This window comes from Ictidomys tridecemlineatus, chromosome X, assembly GCF_052094955.1.
Source record: "Ictidomys tridecemlineatus isolate mIctTri1 chromosome X, mIctTri1.hap1, whole genome shotgun sequence".
NCBI lineage: Eukaryota > Metazoa > Chordata > Mammalia > Rodentia > Sciuridae > Ictidomys > Ictidomys tridecemlineatus.
The window spans coordinates 31404609-31427461 of NC_135493.1; the positions used below are offsets into that span (position 1 = coordinate 31404609).

At 34.2% G+C, this 22853-nt stretch overlaps 1 protein-coding gene across 1 annotated transcript in view; it reads right to left on the bottom strand.

Moving 5' to 3' along the window:
• The window catches only part of Wdr44 (WD repeat domain 44), a 91775-nt gene that overhangs the window by 57362 nt on the left and 11560 nt on the right, over positions 1 to 22853 (bottom strand). Inside the window, exon 2 of the mRNA XM_005319391.5 lies at positions 2637 to 2670. Coding sequence (XP_005319448.1) covers positions 2637 to 2670 — 34 coding nt within the window. The remainder of the gene's footprint in view (positions 1 to 2636; positions 2671 to 22853) is intronic.

Consider the following 22853-nt stretch of genomic DNA (forward strand, 5'->3'; position numbering starts at 1 on the left):
CAGGGTTTTGCTAAGTTGCTTAGGGCTTCCCTAAATTGCTGAGGCTGATCTCAAACTTGCAATCCTGCTTGCCTCAGCCTCCCAAATAGCTGGGATTACAGGCATGTGCCACAGTGCCTGGCTAAAGGTCAAATTTCTTAACCTGCTATTTAGAGCTCATCATGATCTGGCCTCAATATATATTTTCAACATCCTACCACTGAAACCTTCCCTCTGGTTACACTAGTATTTCAATACTCCCAGTAAATCTCACACCTTTGCATATTAATTTGTTCATACAATTTCCTACCATACAGTGCTTTCCCAATTGTTCTCTATGTCCCCAATCTTCAAAGCTCATGTTTTACCTTCTCCCTGAAACCTTCTTTTAGCACTCAGCATCTAGTCTACAAACATCAAGATCTCATATACTGTCTCTTTGAATATGTCTCTTCTATAAGACTATACAATGACCAAAAAATCAGGGCTCTTATGAAACCTTTCTTTGTATTGCTTAAGGTATCAACAGACACTGGTGCAGTGGTGTGTATCTATAATCCTGGCAGCTTGTGAGGCCGAGGCAGGAGGACCCCAAGTTCAAAGCCAACCTCAGCAACTTAGTGAGGCCCTATCTAACTCAGGAAGACCGTGTCTCTATATAAAAAAGGGCTGAGGATGTGGCTCAGTGGTTAAATGCCCCTGGGTTCACTCCTGGGTACCAAAAAAAGAAAAAGATATCAACTGATAAATTATTATACATAATATATACTGAATATGCTCAGTATATCCATAGCATAGAATATTATTTAGCAATAAAAAGGAACTGTTGATATATGCAACAACTTTGATGAATCTCAATCCTTTCAGTTAACCTCAAAACAACACATCCTATATGATTTAATTTATAAAATACTCTCAAAATGACACAATTAAAGAGATGGATAACAGATTTAGAAATGATATTGGGGAGGTGGTGGGCGTGACTCTAAAGGAGTAGCACAAGGAATACAAATTCTGTATCTTGGTTGTGGTAGTGGTTACCTAGACACACACGTGATAAATTGATAGAGAACTATGCACTCACATTATTCTGATGTTAAATTCTTGGTTTTGATATTCTATTATAATTAAGATATAATCACTGGGGAAACTGAATGAAGAATATACAGGACCTCTCTGTACTATCTGTGTAGCTTCCTGGGAATCTACAATTATTTCAACATAAAAAAGTAAAAAAGGAACAATATTCAACTTTATATTTATTTACTAAATATGTACAACTGCTATCTAATTTTATTCAAGTAAAGGATAATAAGCAATTACTAGGATAAAATTAATTTCCCAAATTATTTGTTATAACCTAAATATAACTTAGAGCTAAGTGGCTTTCAAAACCTAAAAGAATAAAGAGAAACTGCCTCTGGATATGGATACTGGGAGGTAGGGATGGAAGATAGAGGCAAAAAGTACATTTTCAATCATATACCTTTGCCTTGAGCAAATTTTAACCATGTACATATATTACTTTTAATATTACTTTTATTAAATATTGAGTAAATGTTAATTTTTTTTAAAATACAAGGAATAATTATGATATAACTTTAAGTGTTCAGTTTAAAAACAAATTCAATACTATAACCTTTCAAGTCTGTATTGTTCTCTATTTCTTTTATAGTTTCACCTCCTTAGACATGAACAAGAGCTTAAAATTTGTGTTTATTATTCTCTTTAAATTATTTGTAATTTTAGCATGCTTGTATCCCTAAACCATCTATCCCTAAACAATCTCTTTGATTTGGCATGCTTTTTAAAGTTAATATAAAGGGAATCAAAGAGTCCATATTTTTTCTATGGATTGCTCCCACCCAACATTCTGGGGCTAAAATTCATTCATGTTATTGTATATAAATAATTCATTCATTTCTACTGCTGTAGAATATTCCAAATAAGTATACCACAAAACAATTTATCAAAGAGACTGGCATCCAATATGTACAAAAGAAGTATACTAGAACTGAAAAAAGGGCATGCTTGAGATTATATGCACACAAACACACACATATATAATACATACTCTATTTGATGTAAATAGTTCTGTTTGGTGACATTCTTGTTCTTGAAATGGGTCTCTCTTAGGGGACTGGGGTATAGTTAGTGGTAGAACACTTGACTAGCATGTGTAAGGCCCTGAGTCTGATCTCTAGCACCACAAAAGAAAAAAATTAAGGTTCTCACTGGCATAATATCTCAATACCAAACTATTCTGCTTGGATAATATAAGGCTGGGATTTATTTTAATATATAATGATGGTACAAATTCATGAGCCCACAAGAAGTATACAAATGTTTTTTGTCATACAAGTACTACTTTTTTAGTTAACATACTCACAAAGTATTGCAAAGTGTTCTTTTTATTTTAAAAACCAAAGAAAAATAGTGAAAATCTAAAAAATATTTATAACCCTTTCCTTACAGCATAATATTTGGTTAGGTATTTCTAGAATACCTAATTATACTCAATAAGATATAATGACAATATTGTTGAATAAAAAATTTTAAAAAAGCAAAATAAGGAAAATGACAAATTACATAAATAAGAAAATAAATGAAAAGTGTATATGATTTCTATAAACACATCTTTAAGAAAGCACACTGACCTTGAATGATGAAAGCCCAGCTTTTCCTGGAGACCTGTTCAGAAATAAAAACAACAAAAAAAAATGAGGTGCCGAATAAAAGAGATAAGAAGATAAACTACTTTTATACACTGTTAAAGCCAAACCTGCATTTTAATAAACATATATTTTGTGACTGAAAATTATTGCCTGCATATAGAGAATATGAAAATGTCAAAAATCAGAATAAAATTAAGATGATTTATAATCTTATGACCTAGAGATTTGAACATTATAAATATAAAATATATATGTATGTAACACTATATATATATGTATAAATAAACATACACACAGACACATACATATGGTGTTCAAATATATATGTGTGTGTGTGTGTGTGTGTGTGTATAGCAAGCATATACATATATTCAAATTATAGATAGATAGATAGATATAGATATAGATATAGATATGGCAAGCATCCCTGTAAATAAATTTCAACTCCATGATAAATTTCCTTAAAGTAAACTTTTCTAACAGTGGAACTATAGGCCAAAAATACATAAACTTTTCAGAATTTTGAGAAATTTTCAAATTGCCATCCAAAACAGCTGTATCAATTTATACTCCCACTGCTTTATAAATTATTGTTAGTACCTCTGTCAAAAATGAATGTTTTTAAAATTTTTCACCTATTTGACAGGCAAAAGTATATCTTATCATTGTTTTAATTTGCACTTCTTTGATTTCTAGTGTTGAAAATTTTCATGTGCATTAGATAGTTATAGTTGCTTTTGAAGATAATCATTTTTCTTCTCAGCTCTTTTTTATACTGGAGTAAAATTTTATTCTTAAACATAGACTACTCTAGATATAGCAATTTTAAAAAGTAACTTTTCACCAATTATTTTCATCCCTCACATTCTTTTCCAAATAAGAACAGTCTGATATCTGCTTCAAAGCACAAGGGAGAAAGATACATATAATAAGACAATTTTAAATAATTAACATGCCATTTCATTTCTAAGTTTTTTTAAAATAAGCTACAATGATACCAGATGATACAACTTTGAGTTGAAAGGCACCTTTCAAGACCTTGAGTAAATGGTTTTATCCCTTTTACTCTATCACACAGCTCATAAAGAGCACTTTCCAGCTATTTATTCACAGAATCTGTTATTGGCCAATTCTCAACACATATAGAGATATTCCAGATTATGCAGAGGAATTACTTCCTTTTCAGAGACAAGGGACACAGTGAAAACAGGCTTTAGAGAAGATGAACCTTGCTTGAATTATCATTTCTGCCATTTATCCTATGTGTGTGATCAAACAGTTTCAGCTTCTCTAAGTCCCTGTCTCATCCTGTGTAAAAAGGGATAAAACCATTTATTGAGGACTGCTATGAGGATTCAGTGAGAATATCTGGGGCCCACACCCTAAGCAGTAATTTCTTCAGCAGCTTTGAAATGCTACATGTTTCTCAAAGGTACTTTGGCAGTCTGTCAGTACCGAGGAGCCTAAGATCAGTCAATGGAATACAGAAAAGGTACCCTACAGCCTTAACAACAGAGAGCATAAGGAAAAAGCCAGATTGTTATCATTGGGGTGTCTAGTTGGGATCCAGGTCTTTGGTGTCCCAAACAAAGAACTGAGTAAGACACACAAGTAACAGGTGAAGTATAGATTTATTGACAGTGAAGCTGAAAGTAGCATTCCGAAGATAGAATGGAGTGGGCTGAACAAGAAAGAGTGGTTTAAGGATCTATGTCTGGAAATTAGTATCTTATATGCTGAGCTATATGGCATTCTCTTCCCTATATGGACCTGACTGAAGACCGTACTCCATTTGCTCCCATTAGTTATCTTAGAAAACCTAAATAGAATATTGTCCACTTTACCCCCATTGGTTATTTTAGAATACTGAACCTATCCTCTAGTAGCATTTTTCTTGTACCTTGCCTCTGCCATCTTGGTGACACTGAACTTCTACCTAATAATATTATATTGAGCTAATGATTAAAATGAGATCTTGCTTGCAACTGGTGTTATTAAACCAAGAACTGGTAACAAAGAAATTCACATTTGAAGCATATTTTAAGTATTATAAAGTTGTTAAGGTTTTGGATTGTTCCAATCTATTAAACCTAGAACTTTGTTACCAGGGTAGTCTGTAAGACTAGAATTCTTTTGTGATCAAATTTTTGACCCACATATATAACATCAACACCTAGTAAAAATAAAAATATTTATAATTTTTAAAGTTGGCTAAAATGATTTGTGTCATGTGCAAAGATGAGAAAAGAATAATTTGTTTCACCACAAAAAGCACTAATTATGTAATATCCCGATTAGAAGTTTTCTTAAAAGGGGCCTTGTAAGTAATAATAAAACAATGACTATCCTTTATTAAATATGTGCCCCAAACTATGTTAACATTTTAACTGGTTTTGGTCTTCATGACCCCTATTTGGTAGTTATATTACTTTCCCCTATATCACATAACAAAAATCTGACTTAGGTCAGAAACAATCATTTAAACTGCATAGTTAGTAAATAGTAGGGCTGGAATGACCTTATGTATGTACTCCAGGGCCCACTGTTTCAATCACTTTATAATATTGCTTCCTTTATCAAAAGTTTGGCACTCAAAGGAAAGTTCCATTTCTCTAGAAATCTTACATATGGAAAAATTCATTAGTTCATTTCCTGGCCTTGACAAGTCAGGCATTAACTGTAGTTGTTAAAAACAGGTCAGGATTCAAAAGCCTTTGACTTAATCAGTTTAGTCCAACTCAAATAGTAGCACATTAACAAAATTTTTATAACTAGGATCTTTGTGTTACTAGGGATTGAATCCAGGGGTACTTTACCACTGAGTTACATCCCTAATCTTTTATTTCTTTTTGTGAGATAGGGTGTCAGTAAATTGTCTAGGCTGGCTTCAAACTTGCAACCCTCCTCCCTCAGCTTCCCAAGTCACTGAGAATACATGTATGCACCACCACATTCAGCTTATAACCATTACCTTTTAACTATTTTTTAATAAAAACTTTCAAAAGCAGATTATAAATAAGTACATGTAGGTTTGGGGCTGTAGCTCAGTGGCAGAGCACTTGCCTCACATGTGTGAGACATTGGGTTCATTCCTCAGCACCACATAAAAATAAACAAATAAAATACAGGCATGCTGTCCATCTACAAATATAATTTTTAAAAAAAATAAGTACATGTATATGAATAGGCTTGGTCTTACAGTTTCAATAAACTATCCCTTCAAAATATCTTCCCAAACAAAGGATATACAAATTTCCCTTTCTTTTTTAATTATTACACTCATACATAATATATTAATACAATAATGCCCTCCTGGGACTCTAAAACTCTAAAATGCAGGGGAATTTATTTGTGTTCACACCAAAGTACCCCAGGCTACTATGTGTGGAATGTCTTAGAGTTTTGTGTTTCCTTCCTCGGTTTAAGTAGTCACTACTTATAATTGGCCAGGTGCCTACCTTTAAAAGCTTTCTTCCCCATTTTAATTTTTGTTTCTAACCTGTATTGAATTGGGAGGCCAGATTTAAATATATATATATAGTTGTAGTTGGTCACAATATCTTAATTTAATTTTATGTGGTGCTGAGGATTGAACCCAGTGCCCCACATGTGTGAGGCAGGCACTCTACCAATGAGCTACAGCCCCAGCCCATGAAGCCAGATTTTTAAAAATATATGGTAAAGAAAGAATAGGGATTTTGGGAGTCTCTCCAGGAAACTTTATGTACATGACCTTATTATGGGCTTTGTGACACTTCTTTCGATCACTGAGAGGTTTTCAATATACTTTTAATTTTTTTAAGCATTTGGCTGTATTTGAGAATTGTCATTACCAAAGGAGTGGCTGCCAGCTAAATGAGTTGTTAACCATCTTCTGTATTTCTAGACAATTCAACTTCTCTGTGGTTTGGTAACTATTTTCAAGGAAAAGATAAAATCATACTAGTTCAGAGTATTTATGTGTCTGAAGAAAACAACTATTCAGGTCAAGTTTGGTGTGGGAAAGAGAAACGAGGCACTAGACGTCAAGAAAATTAAATTCTACTCTTGGCTCTCCCACCAATTAGCTGCAAGATCTTATGTAAGGGTTTGTAGGGTTTATGTAATTTTAGGAAATTTTATCTTAAGAACCTTTGTTAGTTACGAAGTAAAGATATAATTTACACCAAGATTAATGATCTAAATTTATACTCTCTGGTTTCCCCTAAATTTGAGATGCAGTATATAAAACATGGACATAACCAAACAGACACACAAATTCAGAAGTTTTACTTACTATCTCTAGTCAACTTGAAAAATATTTCTTCAAATATTCTGTAGATGCTGAATAAGGCAAATTAAAAATTTCCTTTTAATATGTTAGAGTCTGTAATTTTTCCCAGAAAAAGCCCATTCAAATGCCTACATAAAATAACCTTTTTTAAAAATATTTTTTTTAGTTGCAGTTGGACATAATACCTTTATTTTATTTATTTTTATGTGGTGCTGAGGCTCAAACCCAGCACCTCGCACGTGCTAGGTGAGTGCTCTACTGCTGAGCCACAATCCCAGCCCCTAAAATAACCATTTTAAACAGTACTTACAAGTGGAAAATCTTTCAGTAAACCCTAAAGTTACATGTAGACATATTAAATAAGGTTGGTGGTGGATCCCTCTTCAAAATAAATCTAACAAACCAAAATGAGAACTTTGAAAGTTCATTTTTCATTTCAGAAATTTTTATCATAGGGTTCAAATATGTTTGATGCATTTGTTATCTGATTAGCTGAGTTTTTAAGTTAATGCTAAACAATAATACAACATTAAGGAACTGAATTTCCTTGCATACCTAATAGCAAAAACAAAATTGAACTAAATTTCAACATTAGATTGCAAACATGGTAAATGTTTAAAAACTAAAAATATTAAATGAGGTATTCTGATATATATATATATGCATCATAGATTGACTAAATCACAAAGTAACTAATATATCCATCACTTTGGATACTTATTATTTCTTGGCTTTTTTCATTTTGTGGTGCTGGGGATAGAACCCAGGGCCTTATGCATTGCAAGGCAAGCACTCTACCAATTGAGCTATAATCCTAGCCCTTATTATTTCTTTATGGTAAGAACATTTGACATTTATGCTTTTAGCAATTTTAAAACACAATATTATAAACTTCAGTCACATGCTGTAAAATAGATCTTAGAATCTGATTCCTCCTAACTGAAACTTTATACACTTTGATCAGCATCTTCCCATACCTCCCTTTCTCTCCAGCCCCTCATGACCACTTTGTATTTCTATAAATTTGTTAGATTTCAAATGTGAGATCATGAAGCATTTGTTTTTCTGTGCCTTGTTCATTTCACTTAATGTATTCTAGGTTCATCTGTGTTGTTTTTTTAAATTTTTGTTTTTTAATTGTAGGTGGACATAATATCTTTATTTTGTTTTTATGTGGTGCTGATTGAATCCAGTGCCTCACGCATGCTAGGTAAGCACTCTACCACTGAGCAGAACCCCAGCCCTCATCCATGTTGTTTTAAATAAAATTTTTCTTCTTTTCATGGCTGAATATTCCATTGTGTGTGTATATGTGTGTGTGTGTATGTATGTGTGTGTGTGTGTATGTATGTGTGTGTGTGTGTGTGTGTGTGTGTGTGTGTGTGTGTGTATATATATATATATATATATATATATATATATATCACATTTCCTTTATCCATTTATCCTCTGATGAACATTCAGCTTGAGTCTCTATCTTGGTATTACACATAATGCTGCAAGAAACATAGAAATACAGATATCTCTTTGATATACTGACTTCCTTTCTTTTGGATATATATTCAATTGTGGGATTGCTGGATCATGTGGTAGTCCTATTTTTAGTTTCTTGAGGCATTTTCAAAATGTTTTCCACAATGGCTATACTAATTTACATTCCCACCAACAATGTACAAGGCTTCCCTTTTTTCCACATCCTCACCAACACTATCTTTTAGATAATAGCTATTCTAACAGGTATGGGGTGAGATCTCATTGTGATTTTAATTTGGATCACATTTATGATTAGTGATGCTGAATACTTTTTCATATACATATAGGCCATCTGTATTTCTTTTCCTTTTTAAAAAATTGTCAATGGGGCTGGGGATGTGGCTCAAGCGGTAGCGTGCTCGCCTGGCATGCGTGCGGCCCGGGTTCGATCCTCAGCACCACATACCAACAAAGATGTTGTGTCCACCGAGAACTAAAAAATAAAAAATGTTGGAAATTCTCTCTCTCTCTCTCTCTCTCCTCTCCTCTCACTCTCTCTTTAAAAAAAAATTATCAATGGACTTTTATTTTATTTATTTATATGCAGTGCTGAGAATTGAACCCAGTGCCTCCTCACACATGCTAGGCAAGCGCTTCACCACTAGGCACAACCCTAGCCCATCTATATTTCTATTGATAAATGTTTCTTCAGGTATTTTTTTGGGGGGGGATTATTGGGGATTGAAAACCAGAGGTGCTTTACCACTGAGTTATATCCCAAGTTTGTTTTATTTATTTTTTGAGACAAGGCCTTGCTAAATTGCTGAGGCTGGCTTATAATTTGCAATCCTCCTGTCTCGGTCTCCCTAGCCACTGGGATTAAAAGCATGCCCAATTGTGCCTGGACTTTCAGGTCTTTTAACTTTTTTCTCCCTGCTATTAAATTGTCCAAGTTCCTGATATACCTTGGATATTCCTTTTTTTCCTCTTTATGGAACTGGGGATTAAACCCAGGGATGCTTTACCACTGAGCTCCACCCCTGGTTCTTCTTATTTTTTTGTTTGAGACAGGGTCTTGCTAAATTGCTTGGGGCAAAAGTTGCTAAAGCTGGCCTTGAACTAGTGCTCCTGCCTCAGCCTCCCAGGTCACTGAGATTACAGGTATGTGCCAGCTACTCCACCTAGTTATATTGTGGATATAAGTGCTTTGCAAATATTTTCTTCCAACCCATAGGCTGTTTCTTTACTCTGTTAACTATTTCATTTGCTGTGCAGGAGCTTTGTCTACTGTTGCTTTTGCCGTCTACGCTTTTGGGGTTAAATACAAAAGATCATTGCTCAGATCAATGTAGAAAACAAAGTAAAATTTTAATTTTACAGTAGCTTCCCAAATTGAAGACAGCATCTATCAACTGTGTTATTACATTTAAACATGAAAAACAATTTCCAAAACAGTTTCAAAATAAACTCTGCTTTAAATAATATTGGTATTCTACTAAGAAGAAAACATGACTTACAAATACTAAAAGTAGTGTGGCTTCTACTTACATATTGCATTAAAAGTGATTTTTAGATTATTACTTCAGCAACTTTCAAAGTAAGACAGAATATTTTGATTCACTATATCCTGTTTTCTATGAGTTATTTTCATATACTAACATTCAGTTTATATTAACAAATTTCATGCTTGAATATAAAATAATGTGGTAGATACTTTCTCTAGTCCCAATTAATTTAGGTTTTGTTTTGCTTTACTCTTTTTCTTGGTACTGGGTATTGAACTCAGGGGCACTTTACTACTGAGATACATCTCCAGTCCTTTTTAGTTTTTATCTGCAGATAGAGTCTCACTAAATTGCTCAGGCTGGCCTTGAACTTGTGATCCTTCTGCTTCAATTTCCTGAGTTGCTGGGATTATAGGCATACACCACCATGCCAGGCTCTGGCATTGTTAATTATAGTAGTTTTCCTTTTGAAGCTAGGGTACTGGTGTCCAGTAGCAATATATTTTAATATCTTCAAAATGATCACTATTTAAAAATTTTCATGTAGTTACAAAATGTTGCTCTGGTAATATTGTAGGATAGTAGTAGTATTTTTTTTGTAGATAGTATTTTTCTTTTATAAATTCTAACCTGATCCAGCCATAACCTTCAGACATATGAAGCAAAGTTTCATTAGAATAATAAGGTTATTACTCCCAAGCATAGGTACCCAGTCACAAAGTATATGTATCTAATGAGCAACTTACCCAAGAGTTGCTGAGATTCATAGGAAGTAAAATGTCAAATCCTTTATAATTTCTCACATAATAGTACTGCATTCAATACAACTGCAGTGAAACATGCAAATATGCAAGCAAAGCAATGTTTTATCAATCCTCTTATATGGCTGTACTTTGAAACTTGCTAAACCTGACTCTCTAATCTAGTATGCTGAGAAGAGTATACATTTACTTTATAGAAACAAAAATCAATCCAACAGAAAATATATACCCATGCCTAGCAAGCATAAGGCCTTGAGTTCAGTCTCTAGTAAAATACACACACAATATATAGCAATAGGTTATTTTTTTTAGATTTGGATGTAACATATAACTACTGTTTTTTAAAATAACAAGTTATTAAAAGTGAACATGTTGCCTACCTATTGATATTACCTAGTATTAAAGAGATTTACAGTAATTCATTAAAAATCCCCAAAGGATTTTAAAAAATGAGTTAGAAGTCAAGAGTAATTTTTTAGTGTTTGAAGAAATATTAATAATTAAAGGAAAATGAGACCAAAAGAGGTTAAATTAAATTCATTTAACTTTTACTCATTTCTTATCACATACCAGGTATGGTGTTAGATGTTTGGAGTAAAGTAGTGAACAAAACAAACAATATCCCTGCCATCTTAGAAATTATGCTAAGGACAAAAGCCCTAGTTAGGCTGGGGTATATACAGCTTAGTAGTAGAACTTTACTTGGCATGTGGGTTCCATCTCCACTATCAAAAACAAAACAAAACATAAAACCAACCAAACGAAAAAAAAAAAAAAACTAGTTTAGACTAGGTCACCAAGGAGTTCCTTTGCAGTTTCCAACAAACCATATAATAGAATTAATAAATTCTAATGTCCCTTTAAGTTTTTAATGGATTGGTAGCCAATTAATTAAAACTATAACAATATATTAAAGTCTTGATTTATCTAGAATTTATCCACCAATTTTCTAGGCAAAGTTTGGGGTTTCCAGACACTGAAAGAAAAATATAACATCAATATAGAAGTAGAATTGCTGGAATTTTAGCTAAACAATAAAAGAGCATGAGTTAGAATCAGGAGACCTGAGTTTCAGACTTAAATCAGACAGTAACAATTTATGCAATAATAAAAAATAATTGGGGGGAGTTTTTCCAGTTTTTAATTATGGATATTTCAAACATACACAAAGCTGGGAGAATAATATCATGAACCCATACATACAACAAGATTACTGTGTTAAACAATGATCAATAAATACCCTTTTGGGCTGGGGTTGTGGCTCAGGGGTAGAGTGCTCGCCTTGCGTGTGGGAGGCACTGGGGTTGATTCTCAGCACCACATAAAAAGATAAATGTGTTATGTCCACCTACAGCATACCCTTTCCTCCAGGCCTGTCAGATTTCAAAGCAAATGTCAGAAACAATTTCATTTCCCCATAAACTTTTTAGTATGTACCTAAAAAGAATATAAACTTTTCTTTAAAACATAACCATAAGACCATTATAAAATTTAACCATTTCTTATTTTATATAGTCAACATTCAGATTTCCCAGTTTGCCTCAATTTTTTGTTACAGTTGGTTCATTTCAATCAAACGAGGTTCATATATTGCAATCAGATAACATGTCTATTTCAATCAGTAGGTTCCCCCTCAATCTTTTATTTTCTTGCAATTTGTATATTGAAGAAATTAGGTTGCTCATCTTGTAAAATTTCACATGATCTAAATTTTGTTTATTGCATCTCCATGGTTACATGTCACAAGCCATATTTTAAAGGAAAAACTGCAGGAGATATTGGAGAGATGGAATGGGCACATATCCAAGGAAAATATCTCTCTCTCTCTCTCTCTCTCTCTCTCTCACACACACACACACACACACACACACACACACACACACACACACGCGCGCGCGCGCACGCACACACACACACACAAAACTGTAATAAAAGTATCAGAAAGCTGATGCTCATGATGTGCAAAATTTCAAAAAATGCCAGAGAAAAACATTTTCTTGAATTAATATTCAACAAGAACAAAAAGTGCAGGCTGTTTATATGTGGATAAGTATACACTATTATAATGTAAAAAGTATTTAATATTTTTTTCCAATTAAGATCTTTAATAGACAAACCATAAAGGGAAAAACCAATTGTAGAATGACTTATAGAATCCTGAAACATTCAAAGAGATGAAAGTACCTGACTATTCCAAATAAGTTCAGCTCTATGGTCCCAGACAAACTATTTCTTAGTATATCTGAGAATTATGAGTTCAATTTCTATCAAAAACCTTTGAAAAAACTGGGAAAATGGAAGAGGAAAACACTCTAAGAGTCAACACTGAACAGGCATATCCCACAAACTATAGACAGATTCATTTTATGTCAATAAAACACAAATTTCTTTTCTGAGACTGAGTCTCACTATATTGGCCAGGCTGGCCTCAAACTCCAGATCCCCCTGCTTCAGTCTCCTCATACCTGGGGTTATAGCCATGTGCCACTGCACCTGACTCCAAACAAATTTCTTAAACACATTAATAAAAAGGGACTACTGTACACAGAAATATACAGATTAAAGCAGTAAGTTCCCTATCCTACTTTGATATTCTTACTAATGTCTTAGATGAGGACACTGATGGTGTATCTTCCAAATTTGCAGATGACAAAAAGTTGGGATGAGTAGGTATTATAATGGGCAAAAGGATTCAAAATATTTCAACAGACTAGAGCAATGAATCAAATCTTAACAGAATGAAATGTAGTAGGGATAAATGTAAAATGCATAGGGAAGGAAGTTGTGGCTTAACAGAAACCAGGTGAAAACATTTTAGTATTTTTGTTGATGACTTGGATAGAGTAAAGGTCATAACATGGCTGCCAAAGAGCTAATGTGCTCTTAGACTGAACCATTAGTAGAATCATTATGTCCAGAGCAAGGGGGGTGTGAGTGTTCTGGAATTTCTCACTGAAAGGAGCACACTTAAGAATATTCTGTACTATTTGGATTATCACATCTTAAAAAAGGAACATTGATAAAATAGAATATATCCAAAAGAGAGAAATCAACTTCATAAATGCTATAAATACTAAAGTAGAATGATACAAAGAAACAAGAATGGCTAACCTAGAGAATAAGAAAGAAGAAAAGCAGCTGCTGTCTTCAAATGTTTCAGGCATCATACAGCAGAACAAGGACTAAGTGGGTATTTTGCTTAACCTAATGAGTTTAGTTATCCATTGGAGTTTAGAAACAGGAACGAGTTGCTTCCCTGATATTCAAACAGAAACGGAATAATAACCTTAACAGGGGTACTGCAGAAGTCTGGAATGGATAACCACTCTGGTCTGCTTCTATTTCTTAATCTCTCTAAATTTCGGTTTCCACCTGTGAAATGAAGGAGTTAGATTTAAGTTGGTTGACCCCTTAAGTTCCTTCATTAGTCAACAAACCATTACTGGTTGTCTACCATGTGCCAGGCACTGCCAGGCACTGCCAGGCATTGGGCGGGGGGGGGGGGATGAGAACGATTGAGCCTCTGCCCACAGAGAGGTCACAATCTGGTGGGAAGGCAAATACATGAACAGATAATTTCAATACTTTCAATGAGAGACATAAGCACATAATCTCCTGGAAGCACAGAGGGGCACTCAAGTGTATATAACAGGGAGAAAGGATTATATTTAGAAAGGCTTCCTGGAACAGCCCTCCAGCTATTTCTACCACAGAAAATTATACAAGGATACTGAGAACTAGAAGTGCTTTAAAACACTAAGTAAATGCACACAAAACACTTTAGCTTGCCCTAAACTGGTGCTTGCTAAAGATGAATTTTTCTATTTACTGATGGTTGCAAACTGTCCAAATACAGTCATACATGGATTAATAATGGGGACATACTCTGAGAAATGTGTCATTAGGCAATTTTGTCATTGCGTGAACACCAGAGAATGTTCTTTTTTGATACTGGAGATTGAACCCAGGAGTGCTTAGCCACTGAGCCCACATCTCCAGTCCTTTTTTGTAGTTTATTTAGAGACAAGGTCTCACTAAATTGCTGAGGCTGGGCTTGAACTTGTGATTCTACTGCTCAGCCTTTGAAGCCTCTGAGATTATAGGCATGCAACATTGCACCCGGCTGAGAGAATGTTCTTACACAAACTAAGTCACTAGGCAAGATAAATCTTATGGAACCACTGTCATCTATGTAAGTCTCTTGCTAACCAAAACAGTCAATATACAGCACATGACTACAGTTCTTAGGTTAGAGGAGTTAGAAATCTAATTTTAAAAAAATTAATCAAGGAGAGCAGAGTTCTTTGTGATTTTTGCTCTGCCCTACAAATCTTAAATTTATACCTTGGCCATTTGATTTAATCAAATCTTTATGCATGCTGTTTCTTCTCGACAGATAACACATCTGAACTATCACTTTTTTCTAAGTAAAAAAACTGAAGCTTGTTACTGTAGAGGTCAAATGATAAAAATGAAAATTTTATAAACTGAGACGTTAATTTTAGATGTATTATATGATAAGTAATCATTCTAAATTCTATTAATTACTTGATCTGATCTCTGAGAAACTAGTTAATGTCTCTTGACCTTATTTTTTGTATTTATTTTGCAAAGTATATACAGTGAAACTTAATACATGGAATAATTTTCTTATTCAAGTTTATGTTTTAACTTTTGAACTGCCATTCTATATTTGATATATACAAAAGTATATGCAGCACATACAGGTTGAGAACCTCAATCCAAACATCTAAAATCCAAAATGCTCCAACATCTGAAACATTCTGAAAGCCAATATGTCACAAGTGGAAAATTCCATAGTGGCCCTCAAGTGACAAGTGGTAATCAAAGTGCAGGCACACTAAATATATTATGGAAGATTACCTTTAAGATATGTGTATAAAGCTGGGCATGGTGGTGCATGCCTGTAATCCCAGCAGCTTGGGAGGCTGAGACAGAAGGATCCAGAATTCAAAGTCAGCTTCAGCAATGGTGATGTGCTAAGCAATTCAGTGAGACCCTGTCTCTAAATAAAATAAAGAATAGGGCTGGGGATGTGGCTCAGTGGTCAAGTGCCCCTGAGTTCAATCCCCAGTACCCTCCCAAAAAATGTGTATAAGAAATAGATGAATTTCATGTTTAGACCTGAGTCCTGTCCCTAAGATATCTGAGTATGTACATGTAAATATTCTGAAATCCGAAATAATATGAAATAAAACAAATCTAAAATTCAAACCACTTTCATGCCAAGTATCTTGGAGAAGAAATATTCAATCTTCACATATAATTATGACACATAATAAATATGAACTCCTGTGACTTACCACTTTACATTTTACCAATTAGAACAGCTGCAATAGCAGTGTAGCTTACTGTGTACTCTACCCCATTTGCCTGTCTCTCCCATAGAGGTATCCACTATCCCAGATTTTACGTATGGTTCCTTTAACTTTTTCATTTTTAAAAAGTTTCATCAAAACTTGCATGTATATATATTCATAAACAATACATGGGTAAGTTTTGTTATTTGTGAGCTCTGTTTTCATTGATGTATTTCAAAGAAAAAAATGTTGGACACTAAATATCATTGTACTGCGGAATGTGGCGTTACATGCTGGTAATCCCAATGGCTCAGGAGGCTGAGGCAGAAGGATAGCAAGTTCAAAGCCAGCTTTAGCAACTTAGTGAGGCCCTAAGCAACTTGGCGAGACCCTTTCTCAAAATAAAAAATTTAAAAAAAGGCTGGGGGAGCTGAAGTTGTAACTCTATAGTGTGCTTGCCTAGTACATGTGAGGCATTGGGCTCAATCCTCAGCACCACATGAAAATACATAAAATTAAGGTTTGTTTCATCTACAACTAAAAATATTTTTTTTTAAAAAAAAGGGCTGAGGATGTGCCTCAGTAGTTAAGTGCACCTGGGTTCAACACCTGGTACCAAAAAAAACCCCAAATCATTGCACTAAAAAAATCATCTATTCCTGTCAAGTATAAAGGCCACTCTTGGCATTGAATACACTCCAGTTGCACTTAATCTTAAAACTGTACCCATGGGCTGGGGATGTGGCTCAAGCGGTAGCGCGCTCGCCTGGCATGAGTGCGGCCCGGGTTCGATCCTCAGCACCACATACCAACAAAGATGTTGTATCCGCCGAAAACTAAAAAAACAAAACAAAACAAAACAAAACAAAAAACTGTACCCATATCCACTACTTTCCCTCTATTTCTCCCCCACCGAGGGTTGCCAAATTTAGCAACTAAAAACTGAATGTTCAGTTAAATTCCAATTTCAGAAAAATATAATATAAATGTATTTGTTGTTTATCTGAAATTGGAATTTAACAGACTGTTCTGTACATTGTCAGCAACTCTAATTCATACCCAAGTTAATTAGATGAAGCAAAAAATCCTGTGTGTTTAAAAGAATTAAGAAAGAAGAATCACATGGCCAATGTCATTATATAAATATTCTTCTAAATATTTTACAACATTCACTGAATGGGGGAAAAGATCTATACATTTGCATATTTAGTCAAAGTTTTTCTGGACAGGGCATTCAGTGCATATGGGTAAATGCAAATACTATACCTCCCCCCACCTCCCCACCTCCCCCCCCCGAAAAAAACTCAAGAAGGCTATTGTAACAAACTGACAAATTTTCTAGATATTTAAGTTGACTTATAGCCATTTTTTTTTTTAAGAGTCTTTATTTTTTAGTTCTCGGCAGACACAACATCGTTGTTGGTATGTGGTGCTGAGGATGGAACCCGGGCCGCACGCATGCCAGGCGAGCGCGCTACCGCTTGAGCCACATCCCCAGCCCTAGCCATTGTTTATATAGATATTTATATAAAACTATTCTCATTCAACATGATCAAAATGAGGTTAACTGATACAGGTAAAATAAACATCAACAGCTAACTTTCTAGATTAATCAATTGAAAGTATGTTGTCATTAAAAAAAGAGAATCACACACTACATATATAGTTATTTTAGGACACTTTCCTCCCTTTATAAAAAGGATACTAGAAATATTTCAGATATACTATTTTTATATCAATCAAAAAACTGATGAACCTTCTGCAACAAGAAGTAGAATTTGCTTCTCAATTCTTTCAACTTATACTCTAAACATCCTCCCACCACCTGAGGCACTAATAGAACCTAGATATGAATAGCAATAGATACAAATGTGTATTAAGAACCCATGTAGCAAGGTGTAGTGGGGCAGGCCTATAATCCCAGTGGCTCAGGAGACTGAGGCAAGAGGATTGTGAATTCAAAGCCAGCCTCAGCAACCTAGCAAGGCTCTAAGCAACTTAGTGAGACCTGTCTCTAAATAAAATATGGGGACTGGGGATGTGGCTCAGTAGTTAATCACCCCTGGTATCAAAACAAACAAACAAACAAACAAACCAAAAAACCCATAGATTAGATTCCCTAAATAGAAGCTACTGAACTGCCTTACTAGGCTCACTGCAAAACCCACATTTTGAAATCAGCTACTGATATGGTTGACCACAGTAGGAATGTAAGTTGGTTTTTCAGAGCTTTGACCATTAGTTTCCCTGCAGGCAATTACTGGATCTTCATTACTCATGCCTTAGGGTAATTAGGACTTAAAATCATGGTATAAGTAGTTAAATCTACTTTTTAAAAAGAACATTGAATTTCTATATTTTCAAAGAGCCAGACCTCATAAGCTATCCTACCTCTAATTTCTCACCTGTTACCTATAGGTAGATTTTCTGCCTTTTGGGTTTGGTGTTTCTCCACCTATTAGAGTTATCTGAAAACAAACAAACACAACTTATAAGGCTTTTGCAAATAGGGAGAAATCACTGTGCAGGCGAAACCTACATTTGCCATCTATTTCACATTTAACTAAACACCTAGGAATGCAAAAAAAACCACCTCCTATGATATAAAAATAAAATTAGTGCAATCTAATTCTTAACATCACCATTTCCAAACTTCTTCTTATATTTCATGAAAGAAATATACCAAAACAATTGGGCACTGCACAGAGAAATGAACTAACTAGGTGTTTATTTTTGTGCCTAAGAGGACTTACTTCTTTTTCAGAGAATAAAAGGTGGCTGGCTATGAAGAAGCCAAGTAAAAAGCAGCAATGACATTGAAGTAGTAGTATAGAGCGAGTTTGGTGGAATAAAGCCTGTAGCTTGGGAAACATGTGTCTTATAGAAAGGTGACTCACTCTATAATGTAATTTTGTTTTTATCCTCCTCTTCTGCCTTTGCCATAAGAAAAACAAAACAAAACAAAACAAAACAAAAAGTAAGATGAGCTTAAGCAGTGTTTCAAGCAACTGAAACAAGCAGAACAAAGAACAGCTTGCTGGTACAAAGAAAGTACTGGGATTCTAAGGTCCTTGAGGTGAACTGGATATGAGCAAAGATAAGGGAGTAGCCACTCATTAAAGTAAACAGCTAATTAAAGGGTTCTGATTTCTAAAGCTCAGCAAGCTTGAAATAGTAAGATTTGATAGCAAACCAAGACAACACTAAAGTGCTAAGTCTAAGCATGGAATCAGAAGGGTTCTGGTGCTCAGAAAACACTGACATGGAGTCCTATTATTGCCAACTGAGGCCAGGCAGGAAAAAAAATGCAGCAGCAAAAATCAGAAATCAAAACCAAACAATCGATCAACAAATATATGAAAAAATATTCAACATCTCTAGCAATTAGAGGAATGCAAATTAAAACTTCACTGAGATTTCAACTCACTCCAGTCAGAATGGCAATTATCAAGAATACAGGCAACAATAAATGTTGGCGAGGATGTGAGGAAAAAGGTACACTCATATACTGTTGGTGGGACTGCAAATTGGTGCCACTATTGTGGAAAGCAGTATGGAGATTCCTCAAAAAACTTGGAATGGAAACATCATTTGATCCAGCTATCCACTCCTTGGTTTATACCTGAAGGACTTAAAATCAGTCAGCTTATTATAGTGATGTAGCCACGTCAATGTTATAGCAGTTCAATTCATAGTACATTTTAAAATGTCATGTTTTAACTACGCAATAGAAAACAAATCACTCAAATTTCCCTGGACATAAGGCAATACTGGTTTACTAACAAGACTGACAAAAAGCTGACAAAACAGTTAAAATAATCACATAACAGGGAATACACTGAATCCTCCAGATGTGAACTATTTTTAGTTCACATATTATTATTTGAATGGTCATTTTAAGTTTTAAATATGATGAAAGCCCAAAAGTAGAAATGTATCAAAAGTACCTATTTTATCAATGATATTGACAGAAATGGTGAGAAAATTCAGCACAATGGCTCTATATTTTTTGAAAGTATGTTTTGTGGCAATATTTGTAAATAACCTTTAATGAAATCAAAGGAAATTTAGTGGTGAAATATAAATCTGTTCACACATAAGGTAAATTACAAACTTAAAGTAGACCCTTAAGCAATTCTCTTGTCTAAAATGACAAACTGATTTTTAAAATATTATGTATATATATTTCCATGTCATATTCCTATATTTTCCATATATTTCCATGTCATTTTTCAATAATGTGTTTTATTGAAAAAAATAACCAAAAAAATCGTGTTCTTTGTCCTACTCAAGAATGTTACATGAAAAGCATTCTACTCTGCACACTTAAAACCATTCAAAATACCTACATTAAAAAAATAACTCTGGGGTAAGGCAGCAATATCATAATATTCCAATTAAGTAGGTTAAAATAAAAATCAGATCTATTAATGTTTTAAAGTAATTTCTAGTAAAAAATAGAAGCAGATAACTAAAATTATGCCTGTCTGGAGAAGTCAATAACTATTGCAAACATGTGAAATCACTTTGTAACTTACTTTTTAAAAAGTAAACAAACAAGATGTTGGGCTGCAGGCCACATTACAGAAACTTTATCAAACTAATATGTTTATAAGATTTTATAAGTTATCTAAAACATTCAGTGTAACACTTAATTGTAAAAAGTAAATACCAATAACTTGTAAATAAAAATTAGGGGGCTGGGGTTGTGGCTCAGTGTTAGAGTGCTTGCCTAGCATGCATGAGGCACTGGGTTCAATCCTCAGCACCACATAAAAATAAAAAAATAAAGATATTGTGTCCACCTTTAAACTAAAAAAAAAAAATAGGGCTCTAAAGTACTTGTAAAACCCCCTTTAAAAATGCAAATGGATCACTTCTATGATCAGTGAACTTACATTTCAGACTTCAAGATTCCTGGTTGAGTTCACTGATAATCACCCAATCAGGCAGAGGAACAAAAGTCAAATCAAACCATTTTTTTTTAAATTAAAGAACATTTACAGGTATTATCTCTGATAAAAAAAGGTCTTAAAGGAAAATAAATGGTAAACTAATGACTTAACTAAGATTCTGGTATAAAGTATAGGGTTTTTTTGGGGGAGCAGTACTAGAGATCCTATAAATAGGACTTCATGCATGCTAGCCAAGCACTCAATTTTTTTAAGAAAAATTGAGAAAAAGCCTCACTAAATTGCCCATGCTAGTCTTGAACTTGTAATCTTCTGCCTCCCCAGTAGCTGACATTATAGGAATGCACCACCACATCCAGTTAATGGGTAAGTTTTAATTATTCATGTTCTTCTTCACCATCACAAATGGAAAATCAAACATATTTTGGTAACATTTAATATTAAGCACTATATAAATTCAATTTTTATGCTTTTTTGATTTGAAATTCTCCTTCTGCAATTTTTTATGAAAAATGTATGAAGGACTTAAATATTCTAGAAAAATCTTAAATTACCTAGAATACTTATGTACATTAAACATTTTATAGGTCAAGTTTAAGTCTTTTATGATTTATTATAAAAAAGCTTATTCAATCTTATCGGCATCTTAAATAGTAATTACTATTCATGTAATTTTCAATTACCTAGTTATCAGGAATGCATTTTCCCATTAATTTAGTAGTCAATAGAGATTTGGTTAGGTAGAAAATGTTAATAACTATCATGTATCTCATTGTGACTACTAGAAAACACATATGAAGGAGGGGAAAAAAGAAATATTGGGTAAGTGAGTTGTGGCCAAAAGTATGAGTCAGAGTTATAAATAATTATCCCACCACAGTACCATGGCCTGACTAAACAACTGACAACAATTTATAAAACAATTAACAGAAAAAAAAAATCTGGGGATAGAGACTTTTGAGTGGCTCACATCTGGGTTACCCTTATGAACAAAGAACATGCTGGGCATGGTGGTGAAGGCCTGTAATCCCAGCAACTCGGTAGACTGAGGCAGAAGGATTGCAAATTCAAAGCCAGCCTAAGCAACTTAGACCCTGTCTCAAAATAAAATGTAAAAAGGGCTGAGAATGTGGCTCAGTGGATACGCACCCCTGGGACCCTGGGATAGAGATAGAAAGATAGAGAGATAGTGAGCGAGAGAGGGAGCACACCCTTTGAAAGACAGTGAACAGTAGTCTGGGATTCCATCTTTTTCAGTAGCAAGGTCACTTCCTGATCTGGCTTACAATCAATTATGTCAAAGCTTAAAAAGAAGGGTATAAAAAACTCTCTCTTTTATTATTTCAAAGTTCTTTATACCCAAATGTCAGGAGTTAGCCTTGTCATTTTAATAATTTACATGTAAACTAGAACATCACAAAATGTTTATAGTTTAGAAAATGAAAGTAGGGGTGACCTAGTGTTTTAAATCTTCATTCAAAACCATTTGTTTAATTACCACAAGTTAGTAAAATTTTACCTCTTGCTGACTTACAACAAGTCCCTAACCTACCCTAAGTTGTCAATTTTTCCACCTATCTAAAAAATTGTCCTATCACACAGAACTGCAAGACAGTCAGAAGTGACTGTGTATTAAGAAAAACTTTGAAAATGAATGTCCAACATTAGTAGGCATTATGGAGTTATTATTCTTTGCATGTAACAACACATAGAACTATATAGTACTAATTTTTTATTTTGAACACATTTACCCCTGGAAAAAAGTTAATAACAAGAATTTGATATAAGGGCAGGATAACTGTCAATATTTCCCAAGGTTTCACTGTTAACATTTAATATTTATTGAGTACAGGATGTCCCCAAGTTACAAAGGTCCTATAAATACAAACCACTGTCCTTGCCTCAGTCCCTCCCCTACTTCTCTTATAGTAACTGGAATGTGTGGGAGGGGAG